The sequence below is a fragment of the Piliocolobus tephrosceles genome, unplaced genomic scaffold, assembly GCF_002776525.5.
Source record: "Piliocolobus tephrosceles isolate RC106 unplaced genomic scaffold, ASM277652v3 unscaffolded_40, whole genome shotgun sequence".
Taxonomy (NCBI): domain Eukaryota; kingdom Metazoa; phylum Chordata; class Mammalia; order Primates; family Cercopithecidae; genus Piliocolobus; species Piliocolobus tephrosceles.
The window spans coordinates 625,943-638,510 of NW_022324309.1; the positions used below are offsets into that span (position 1 = coordinate 625,943).

General features: G+C 37.7%; 1 protein-coding gene across 7 annotated transcripts in view; it reads left to right on the forward strand.

The window, feature by feature from the left end:
* The window catches only part of LOC113219499 (cadherin-like and PC-esterase domain-containing protein 1), a 308,433-nt gene that overhangs the window by 252,382 nt on the left and 43,483 nt on the right, over positions 1 to 12,568 (forward strand). For 5 of the 7 annotated variants that reach the window (XM_026454317.1, XM_026454321.1, XM_026454323.1 and 2 more), the window contains exon 18: positions 2,408 to 2,580. In XM_026454317.1, the coding sequence (XP_026310102.1) occupies positions 2,408 to 2,580 (173 nt within the window). The remainder of the gene's footprint in view (positions 1 to 2,407; positions 2,581 to 12,568) is intronic. The other 2 variants (XM_026454319.1, XM_026454320.1) reach the window with 1 other exon arrangement.

Here is a 12,568-nt window from a genome sequence, read left to right on the forward strand (position 1 = left end):
CTCTGAGAGTAGAGGTGGGAAAATACATAAAATATATATGTTGACTATTAGGGAATCAGGCACTATGGCAGGTGTTATACATATTTTCCTTATAGAGAAGTAAATTTAATCATGAAAAGATTAAGTAATTTGTCCAATTTAAATAGTGGGTTTTAGCCTTGGCAGCATATTGGAATCACCAAAGAAGCATTAAAATATACTGATGCCTGAGCCCCATCCCCACTGACTATGATTCAATCAGTCTGGGGTACAATGTGGGCATGGGAATTTTTAAAAGCTTTCCACGTGACTCTAATATGTAGTCAATGTTGAGGTCTGCAGGGCCAGTTGGAGATAGAACCCAGGTGTGCGTGGTCTCCAAAGCCCCAACTCTTCGACAACCACACAGACATTTTTACTCCATTATGTGTTGCTTGTTATGATGCTATAGTTATTATATGATGTATAAATTATAACCTTCTAACCTGATTATAAATTTTTGAGGTTTAGCATTATAGTTAAGAGCATGGACTCTGGAGCTGACTGCCCTGCTCAAATCCTAGTTCTACCACCTACTAACTAGAGGATCTCAGACAAGTTCCTGAGCCCTGGTTAAGGAGATGATAACAGGGTTGTTGATGTTTAAATATGTTGATAAATTAAAGTTTTTAGAATATTCCTAGCATTTGGGAGGTTCTGAAAAATGTTAACTATTTTTTAAAAATTATTATGATATTTTAACACCAGTAATGCCTAACACTTCAACAGAGTATATACTTACTGTATTAAACTTAAATCCTTCTAGAGAGTCATATGTATACGGAGACATAAAGGTTAATTTATCATTCCTGAAATTGCTTAGAAAGTACCTAGTAGATAGACATTTAATAAAGCAGTTTTCTGGAATTCTCATTACATGTAAAAATCAAAGAAAAGAAAAAAATTGTGGTAAGAAGAACAAATGAGTCTGCATTCCTTTTGAAGGTTTTGTATTTCTCTTCCAGTTGACATTGTACCCTGCAAAGTTATTGTATATTTTCTTTCCTTTCCTGGAATTCATAATTTTCTCATCTCCTTTCCCTCTGATTTTCTTTTATCTCTTCCAGTTTCTCTCTCTTAATACACCTACAGTTCTTTCTCTTTCTGTGGTCAATCAGTAAGAGCCATAAACTATATCCTCTTTCATATTTTATTATTTATACCTATTTCCACACACACAAACACGTTCACAATTCTAACATCCCTGAAGTCATGAATACAAAATGCACTATATTCATCTCCTAAAAACAGAAATCCTTTCCACTAAACTTCATATAACACCAGATACCATTATTAGCAGTACCACTAATCAAAGCCAGAATGGACAAAGTTTTTAAATTTTTTTCTTTCTAACTCGAGAACTGTCTGAGTGATATATTAGCTCCTCATTTTTGAAGGGTAAATATATACTAGTAACATAAGCAAGATATTTAGTGTAAGGAGAGTGATTATCAAAGGCATCATTGTATATGTTCTCCGACAAGGAGAGAAATAACCACTCCATATTTGTTTATATGATGTCCTATGTTCACACTTAATTCCTGAAAAGATGAACAAGGAAAAGAAAATTATATTTTTCTACCACATCATTAATGTATCCACTCACACTAAAAGCTGAAGTGTTTTGCATGAATGTTATTCTATCAATAAAACAGGAAAGATCTTAAACGCATAGAGAATATTCATTTATTTTATAAACATTTGCTAAAGCTTGGGACCTACTTTCTACCTGAACTCTGTTAGTAACAAAAGATAAATACAATATTGCAAATGTGTTTTAAATACATTACTCCATTACATCCTTACACCAATCATGTGAGAACAGTACACACCTCATCTAACAGATGAAGAAATTCAGGCAACAGCTAGAAAGAGGTGAAGAGATTCACACCAAAAAGGCCATCAATCAAATCAAAGAAAAATAACTAATCTTCAAAATAATAAATTATCATACTGAAGTAGTTCTCTTGTATCTTAAATCTCTTGAGAGCAGGGAATAGATCTGTTATACTATTGGATGGAGAACCTATGCATGTGTTAGGCTAATAAATATTTGAGGCTAATTGCCAATTTGGGACGCTCCCAATCTATTAATGCTTTGGTCCTACTTAAGTGCTCAATGTACTGTTTAAAAATAGGCAATGATTGAGTAATACTTAGATTTTTAATAAGTATAAGGTTTCATGGAACAGAGCTCATACTTGATTTCAGCATGAAATGTGTTATTTCAGAACATTACTTAATGTTGCTATTCTATTTGGTTGGCAGGAAGCCATGCCTTCATTATTCCACTAGATTTAAAGGATAAGGATGGTCTTACTATAATTTCTGAAATGGTGTGCCATAGCTGAATTTTAAAGTTACTTACAAATTATAATTTCATCAGCAGAAACAGAACCAAAGAAAGTTTTGCCATATATTCCAGGCCAGTGGATCGTGCCTTGCCTTAGTTGTTCAGACAACAGGACGTGTGACTGGAGAGAAATAACCTGGCAGCCCCACAACTGCCAATATGGTGTCCTAACTAAGCCTCAACTCCAGCAGTGCCTGGGAGGAAGGAAGGTAGGTTCTGGATCTAGTGGGGGAAGCCTTTAATGTATGCCACCTGAAGTACTAAAAGTCTTACGGTTGTATCTACTAGACCAATTCCTGCTGTCTCACAGCAGAGGAAAACTAACTGAATGCAATTTGGCTTTTTGAATCATGTATAGATGTTATCATAGAATAGCCTGAACAACTCCTGCTCCAAATGTTCAGTTTTCTCCAAGTAACTCTATTTGACAGATGGAGGATATTAAAGTCTTGTCCTATGCTGACCCGATTCCATGCTGTTTTCTCAGCACAAATTGGTAGGAGCTTGCCACGTCAACTGACAGTTGGCAGTTGAGAGCAGCTGGCCTTGTCAACTGCAGCTCTGGCAGGCACTGCTGTGAAAACAGACATCTGCAGCTCAGCACAGGAAATCAAAAGGTCCTGCATGCAAGACTCACTTCTAGAGCTTTCCAAGTGCATGGCATTGTTTTTACGCACTAACCTTACTGATCTTCTTTCACATTCCTGGGCAGGTCTCACATGGACCTCACTAGGCTGATTTTTCCTTTAGTGAGGCTTCTAAGCTGATTTCTGGGACATGCAGTGTCTTCTTGCTAGGCATGCTCTGACTAGGTAGAGTCTGGCAGAACTCTCGGATATGCAAAATGGGCACATAGACTGAGATGCTTGGTTAACATCAAGTAAGTAATCCTTAACCGGATTTTCAAAGTGCTTTTTATTAGATGGACATTTCCTTATACAGTTTGTAAGCTCTCACACATGAGCAAGACTGATTTCAAAAGCTGATTTTCACAAAGCTCTATTAAAACACATAGAAAAAAAAGCACTGGGCAGAAGGTATGCCAATTTACTAGCAAATAGTTAAAAGAAGAATAACAGGAGGTGAAAGGCAGGACGGGAAGATGGACATCTTCTTCATGGTGATTTCAATATAGATGTTCCAATTTTCATGATTGAGAATATCTCTAAACATCAATCGGTAGTGTTAGTTCCTCTTTTAAAAAAAAGAAGGCAAGAAAATCATTTAGAAACATTTTGCGGTGTTATTAATTGAGCATTGGTTTTGTGCAAGAAACTGATTTCTTACACTTTAAATACCTCCAGACTGTAAGCTTCATGAGAGCAGGGTCCACTGCCATGATCTCATTGTTGAACATAATTTTTGACACAGAATAGTAACTTAATATTTGTTGAGTAAATGAATAAATTAAAAATGTATTTATTCCTAATCACAGCTAAGGTAGACATTATCATATCTTTTTTTTCTGATTAAGATAATTAAAGCTCAGAGAGATTGAGTAATTCACTGATAATCATACATGTATGGGAATGGCTACTCCACGAGCATTATTCATTTATTTTTTTAAGATGGAGTCTCACACTGTCACCCAAACTGGAGTGCAATGGCGTGATCTCGGCTCAATGCAACCTGCACCTCCCAGGTTCAAGCGAGTCTCCTGCCTCAGCTTCCTGAGTAGCTGGGATTACAGGCGCCCGCCACCACGCCTGGCTAATTTTTTGTATTTTTAGTAGAGATGGGGTTTCACTATGTTGGCCAGGCTGGTTTCAAACTCCTGACCTCAAGTGATTCACCCACCTCGGCCTCCCAAAGCGCTGGGATTACAGGTGTGAGCCACCGTGCCCAGCCCTCCACAGGCATTTTAAACCATCAACTTGGATAATCCAGCCTCCATATCCTATAAATGTTGCACTGGGAGCGATGACAATCGCTGTTGCCATACAGCCAGACTTCTCTAAGCTCAGAATACCATTCTGACCTCAGAATTTAGAGTGTTCAGAAAAATTCCAAGAAACTGTCACAGTCTATTAACCTGAAAAGCAATAGATGTTCATTTAAGTTCATCACTAAATCCTGCGGTTTTGGACATGACACGTCTTGTTTCTCGGGCTCATTTTCTTCATCCGTAAAATAACCCTCTGTGTTAGATTAATCAACTTTGTAAAAATTTAAAGGCCCTCTTCCCTGTTTGTCTTAGCTCGAGCTGCTATAATAACATACAGTCAATAGACTGGGTGACTTAAACAACAGACACTTATTTCTTACAGTTCTGGAGGCTATGGAGTCCTAGATCAGGGTGCCAGCATGGTCAGGTTCTAGGGATAGCCCTCTTCCTGGCTTCTGTTGACTGCCTTCTTGCTTTGTCATCACACAACAAAGAGAGATAAAGAGTTTTAGTCTCTGAATCTTCTTAGAAGGAAACAAATCCCATCATGAAGCCTCTATCATTATGACCTTATCTAAACATGATGACCTCCCAAAGACCCCTGCCTCCTAATAGTATCACATTGGAGATTAGTATTTCAACATATGAATTTGAAGGAAACATAAACTTTCAGCCCACAACATTACCTTTACTAATTTCTAGGCTGATTATTAGTAACTCTACAAAGTAGTGGTTTAAAAAAAAAAGATCATTTTTCATACCTGTTAACGAGAGAGGGTATTGCAAAGTTTGAAAATAGAAGTCCATGCTTAGATGAGACTTCAGAAGACCAGTTAGCTCACTGCACAGCAAAGGGGCTTATCTTTGTGACTCTCCTAGTTTGTAGGTGTTCTTCAGAACTTGCATGCTCAGAAACTCAAATTTGCCAGCACTCTGCCAATAGGTCTAAATAGCCTGATGTATTTATCAAGACACTAATTTATTCTGTATGCAAAAGGGAAGCATTATCCATATTTAACAGAGAAGTGGCATAATCAGCACTAGAAAGGCCATGCCACAGCAGTATGGAGGCTCTCTACGGATAATAAGAAATAGATGCTAGGAAGGCAGAGGCTGTGTAATGGGAAAATTCCAACATGCATAATTGAGGAGGCAAAGCAATTACAGACGATATCCAGAATAATCCCATTGATGTAAAAACCAGTGCATACCTACAAACATGTTTACATACATAGAGAATTTATTGAAGTAACAAACACTTAAGAGTAATTTCATAGGTGGAGAGGAATAGGAGAGGGGTAGGATGCAAAATAAAAATACAGGATCCTGTGTTCAAAATTTATTAAGAGTTTCAAGACACCAGTAGAACAAAAGGTCAACACGAGGGCCAGTGACATAGCCAAGAAATGCCTGAGAGAGATCAAAGTTTCAAGTAAACCAACATTTGGACATATCTTTGGAGAGAAAATGCAAAGAGCAGATGGCAACACAGATGCTAAGGCTGAGGAGGGAGGAGGCTGGTAACCCTGTCCAGGGTACCCAATCACTGCGGCTAGTTCCCAGGCCTGAATGGGTCCCGGGGAATGGGTGAGTGATGGAACTGTGGGACTACCCACACTTGCTGTGGACCTCCGGATTCCTGGCTACAGGGGACCCAACATACCCTATGGACATTTGAGCTGACAGGGGAGTCTGTCCAGAGAGTAGATATAAATGGTACCTGAACCAGTGCAGAAACAGGAGCCTTAGTGCACAACACATCTCTGGCGGAACCTGGCTATAGGCACCCATCCCCGCAAGGTTCCCTATCTCCATCCAAGAAATTTTAGCCCCAGCCTACTGCTTGGCCAGAAGAAAATGGAGTCAACTTCCCCATGGGACTGGGGCACATCTGTTCTGCAGGCCCTCCTCCACACCCTGCCTGGCTTCTCTGCAGGAACATGTGCACAGCAGCCTCCACTGCACAGCTGGATGCTTTGCTCCACCTGATTATGTTCCTGATGGACTGGGAGCACTTTAGATCCCCTAGCGCACGTGGAACCTAACTCCAAGGGTTCAAAGGATAGAGCCACTAGCTGATCCTGGTGTCCCAGGCTGCAGTGTGCAGCTCAAGAGTGCTGAGCCAAGATCTGTGGCCAGCACTCAAGTGGAAAACAAACCCACACTCTCAGAGCACTAAGAGGGATGAGATGTGTGGTTTCATGGGCTGGAACAGGAGCAAGGCATGCCTCCCTCCACAGGACCAGCCTGGAAGGAATGTGGCCTATCTCCTTGCTGGAGCCTCTGTTCAGGGAGCCCCACAGCTTGGATCACGTAACAAAAGAAATGCAGACACAGTACCAGTGATTAAAGGGGGCTCCCAAAGGTGTAGGAGTAGAACTAATGAGAGGAAGTCACCTCTCTCCGCACTGTCCTGCAAAGCATGGCTGGAAACTTGAGTAAATACAGGGGAGCCCTGTGGCTGAGTAAGGGCCTAACACACATTACTCTTACATGCCATCTACTGGATCATAGCCCAAACTGCCACACCAAAAAGAGTTTGCTAATATAGCACCCTGTGAAACCAAAAAAAAAAAAAAAAAAAAAAAGCATTAAGCCACAAATAAAGATGCTGTACAGAGCCTTTGCCCTTTCAAAACGTCCAGAAATAAAACCAAGTGACTATACTCAACTCACACCATATTTAAAGGAACACTAACCCTCCCAAATAGGAAAGAATCAGCCCAAAAATTCTGGCAATTTAAAAACCAGTGTCCTCTTACCTCAAAATGAGTGCACTAGCTCCCCAGCAATGTTTCTTAATCAGTATAAAATGACTGAAATGATAGACATAGAATTCAGAATATGGATGTCAAAGAAACTCATCAAGATTCAATAGAAAGTTGAAACTCAATTCAAGAAATCCAGTAAAATAATCCAAGAGTTCAAAGATGAAATAGCCATTTTCAGAAAGATTCAAATTTAGCTTCTAGACTTGAAAAAATTCACTGTAAGAATTTCATAATACAATCAGAAGTATTAATAACAGAATAGACCAGGCTGAGGAAAGACTTTCCGAACTCAAAGACTGGTTCTTTGAATCAACTCAAACAAAAATAAAGAAAAAAGTATTTTAAAAAATTAAACAAAAACTCCAAGAAATGTGAGATTATATAAAGAGAACAAATCTGCAACTCATTGGCCTTCCTGAGAGGGGAGAGATAATAAACAACTTGGAAAATACATTTGATGATACAGTTCATGAAAATTTCCCTAATCTCATGAAAGAGGTTAACATATGTATTCAAAAAATATGGAGAACTCCAGCTAGATATTCTATGAGACGACCATCCTCAAAGAACATTCTCATCAGATTCACTAAGGTCAATACAAAAGAAAAAAATTTAAAGGCAGCTAGAGTGAAGAGTCAAGTCCCAAACAGAGGGAACCCCATTAGGTTGGCAGCAGACCTTTCAGCAGAAACCTTACAAGCCAGGGCAGATTCGGGGCCAATTTTCAGCATCCTTAAAGAAAAGAAATTCCAACCAAGAATTTTATATCCCACTAAAATAAACTTTATAAGGGAAGGAGAAATAAAATCATTCTCAGATAAGCATACACTGAGGGAATTTGTTTCAAATAGACCACGAGCATTACAAGAGGTCCTTAAGGGAGTACTGAACATGGAATTAAAAGATCAGCACCTGCTACCACAAAAACACAGTTAAGAACATAGCTCACTGGCATTATAAAGCAACTACACAATATAGTCTATATAACAACCAGCTAATAAAATGATGACAGGATCAAAATCTCACATATCAATACTAACCCTAAATGTAAATGGGCTAAATGACATATTTAAAATGCACAGAGTAGCACCAAGTAGCACTTGGGTACAAAGATAAGACCCAACCATTTTCTGTCTTCAAGAGACCCATCTTGATGTAAGAATACACACAGGCTCAAAGTAAAGGGATGAAGAAAGGTACACCATACAAACAAAAAAGAGCAGGAGTTGCTATTTTATATCAGATACAATAGACTTTAAACCAATAAAAATTAAGCAGGACAAAGAAAGGCATTATGTAATAATAAAGAGTAAATCCAACAAGGAGATTTAACTATCCTAAATATTTACACACCAAATATTGGAGCACCCAGATTCATAAAACACATTCTTGTTGGCCTATGAACAGATTTAGACACAATAATAGTGGGAGACTTTAACACCCCACTGACAGCATCAGACAGACCTGCAAGACAGGAAACTAACAAAGAAACTCTGGACTTAAAATCAACACTTGACTAATTGGACCCAATAAGCATCTACAGAACACTCCACCCAACAACCACAGAATATATATTCTTCTCATCTATACATGGAACATATCCTAAGATTGACCACACGCTTGAACATAAAGCAAATCTCAATAGATTCCAACAAGGAATCGCCAAAGTAACCACTGAGCTAAAGCCAGCCCATCTCAATAGATTCCAAAAAAAATTAAATCATGCAAAGCACATTCTCACACCACAGTACAATAAAAACAGAAATCAGTATCAAAAAGATATCTTAAACCTACCCAAATACATGGATATTAAACAACTTGCTCCCAAATAACTTTTGGAAGAAGAATGAAATTAAGGCATAAATTTAAAATTTGTTTGAAATTAATGAAAATAGGAACTGAATTACCAAAATATCTGGAACACAACTAAAGTTGTGTAAAAAGGAATGTTTATAGCACTAACCATCTTCATCAAAAAGAGAGATCTCAAATTAAAACTATAACTTTGCACCTAAAGGAGTTAGAAAACAGAGAGCAAACTAACCCAAAACCTAGCAGAAAAAATAAATAACTAATGCTAGAGAAGAACTGAACAAAATAGAGATGTAAAAATCCTTACAAAATATCAATGAAAACAGAAGTGGGTTCTTCAAAGAGATAAGTGAGATTGATAGACTGCTAACTACATTAACAACAAAAAAAGAGAGATCCAAATAAGTACAATCATAAATGACAAAGATGATATTAGAACTGATTCCACAGAAATACAAAAGATCCTCAGAGAATAATACTATGAATAACTCTATGCACAGAAATTAGAAAATCTAGAGGAAATGGATAAATTCCTGAAAACACACAAACTCCAAAAATTGAAAAGGAAGAGATCAAAATTTTGAATAGACCAATATTGAGCTCTGAAATTGAATCAGTAATAAAAAAAAAAACCTACCAACCAAAACAAGACATGAACCAGATGGATTCACAGTCAAATTCTACCAGATGTACAAAAAAGAATTGGTAATAATGCTACGGAAACTATCCCAAAAAATCAAAGAGGAGGGATTCCTCCTTAACTCATTACCTGAAGTTAGCATCAGCCTGATACCAAAATCTGGCAGAGACACATGACAATAGAAAACTTCAGGCCAGTTTGCCTGATGAACATAGATGCAAAGATTCTCAACCAAATACTAGCAAACCTAATTCAGCAGCACATCAAAAAGTTAATATACTACAACCAAGTAGGCATTATTCCTGGGATGCAAGGCTGGTTCAATGTATGCAAATCAGTAAATGTGATTCACCACATAAACAGAATGAAAGCAAAAAGTCACATAATCATCTCAATACATATAGAAAAAGCTTCTTATAAAAATTCAACATTCCTTCATGATAAAAAAACTCTCAACAGACTAGGCATCAATTGAAAGAAGAGACTTCAAAATAATAAGAGCCATCTATGACAAACCCACAGCTAACATCATATGGAATGGGCAAAAATTGGCAGTATTCCCCTTGAGGACTGGAACAAAACAAGTATACCTACTCTTACCACTCCTATTCAACATAGTACTGGAAGTCCTAGCCAGAGCAATCAGGCAAGAGAAAGAAATAAATGGCATCAAAATAGGAAAAAAAGTCAAACTATCGCTTTTTGTTAACGGTATGATTCTACACCTAGAAAACCCTAGAGACTGCCAAAAGGCTCTTAGAACTAATAAACAATTTTAGTGAAGTTTTAGGATACAAGATCAATGTACAAACCTCAGTAGCATTTTTATACACCAATAATGTCCAGGCTGAGTCAAATCAAGAACGCAATCCCATTTACAATAGCCACAATGAAAATGAAATACCTGGGAATAGAGATAAGCAAGGTGGTGAAAGATCTCTATGAGGATGACTTCAAAATACTGCTGAAAAAATCAGAGATGACATAAATAAATGGAAAAACCTTACATGTTCATGGATTGGAATAATTAATATTGTTAAAATCGCCATACTGCCCAAAGAAATTACAGATTCAATGCTCCTCCTATCAATCCGCCAATGTCACTTCTCATAGAATTGGGAAAAACTATTCTAACATTCATATGGGACCAAAAAAGAGCCCTAATAGTTAAAGCAATCCTAAGCAAAAAAACAAAGCTTATGCCAAAGACATAACTACCCAACTTCAAGCTATACTATAACGCTGCAGTAACCAAAACAACATGGTACTGACTGAAAACCAGACACATAGACAAATGGAACAGAATAGAAAACTCAGAGATAAAGCTGCACATCTACAACCATCTAATCTCCAACAAGGCCAGTAAAAGCAAGCAATGGTGAAAGGCTCTTTATTCAATAAACGGTGCTGGGATAACTGGCTAGACATATGCAGAACAATGAAACCGGACCCTTATTTTTCACCATATACAAAAATTATTTCAAGATATATTAAAGATTTAAATGTAGGACCTCAAGCTATAAAAATCCTTTAAGAAAACAGCAATAAGATACCATTTCATACCAATGAGAATGGCTATTACTGAAAAGTCAAAAAACAACAGATGCTGAAGAGGCTGCAGAGCAAAAAAAACACTTACACACTATTGGTGGGAACATAAATTAGTTCAGCTACTGTGGAAAGCAGTTTGGAGAATTCTCAAAGAACTTAAAACTGAGCTATCATTTGACCCAGCAGTCCCATTACTGGGTATATTTATTTATTTCTTTCCTTCCCAAAGGAAATAAATTGTTCTGCCAAAAAGACGCATGAACTCGTATGTTCATCACCACATTAGCAAAGACATGGAATCAACCTAGGTGCCCTTCAGTGGTGAACTGGATAAAGAAATGTGGTACATATATACATACCATGGAATACTACAGCCGTAAAAAGAACAAAATCACATCCTTTGCAGAAACACGAATGCAGCTGGAGGCCATAATTCTAAGCAAATTAACACAGGAACAGAAAATAAAATACTACATTTTCTCACTTGTAAGTGAGAGCTAAACATTAAGCACACATGGACATAAACATGGGAACAATAGGTGCTACAGACTACTGGGGACGAAGGGGAGGGGCCATAGGTGGAAAAATTACCTACTGGGTACTGTGCTCACTATCTGCATGACAAGGATCCGTATCCCAAACCTCAGCATCACGCCATATACTCACGCAGCAAACCTGCACACATACCCCCATATCTGCAATAAAAGTTGAAGTTTGGGGGAAAAAAGACAATAGAAGAGCAATGAACCAAGCATAAGACCCTTCAAAGCATGTGGCCCTGGAAGACCATCCAGGTCACATGCCCATGAAGCCAGCTTGGGTGGTAAAGCATAGTTGGTTAAGCATGAAGAGATATTTTTAAATATTTCTGTATGATTTTCATTTTTACAATGTGTGGGCATTGTTTTCTTAATCTGACAGTCTATATTTGAAAAGGTTGTATAAATTAGAACCAAGGCAGAGGCAGTGGAAATGCAGAGGGGAGAGCCTGAGAAAGATATTTTTTTTATTCAGAATCACAGGAGTTAGCCATAAACAGTCAGTTGCATACACTCATATTCCACACAACACAGAGATAATTGTGTAAACATTCACAAATACAACTATGACTAGCACTTATTTTAAGAAAGCTTCACTTACGAATAGGAGTAGGTGAGCAAAGGGTTTTCCCGGTACATCTGTTTCTTACTTTCCATGAGAATAATAAAAATATACAAAACCATCCTGTAATTTTTCTCTTTGGGAACATACTAAAGTGAATTGTCTCTCTCTGAAGAATTGAATTAAAAGGCAATGGAATTTGGCCAGGGCATTGAGAATTATTAGAAAGTTAGGTCTTCAAACAGTGTTCTGCTTTCTTTAGAATCTCCAAGTAGTAATTTCTCTCAGTTGAATTTCCTTATGTCGTTATTGTGACCTTTTATATCTTTTTCCTACTGTTTTACATTGATGAATGCCAAGACTGTACTTGCAAATAGAAGCCCACCTGCCTATATGGAAGGAACAATACAGAAATCAGTGGAGATCTGAAAAGATGT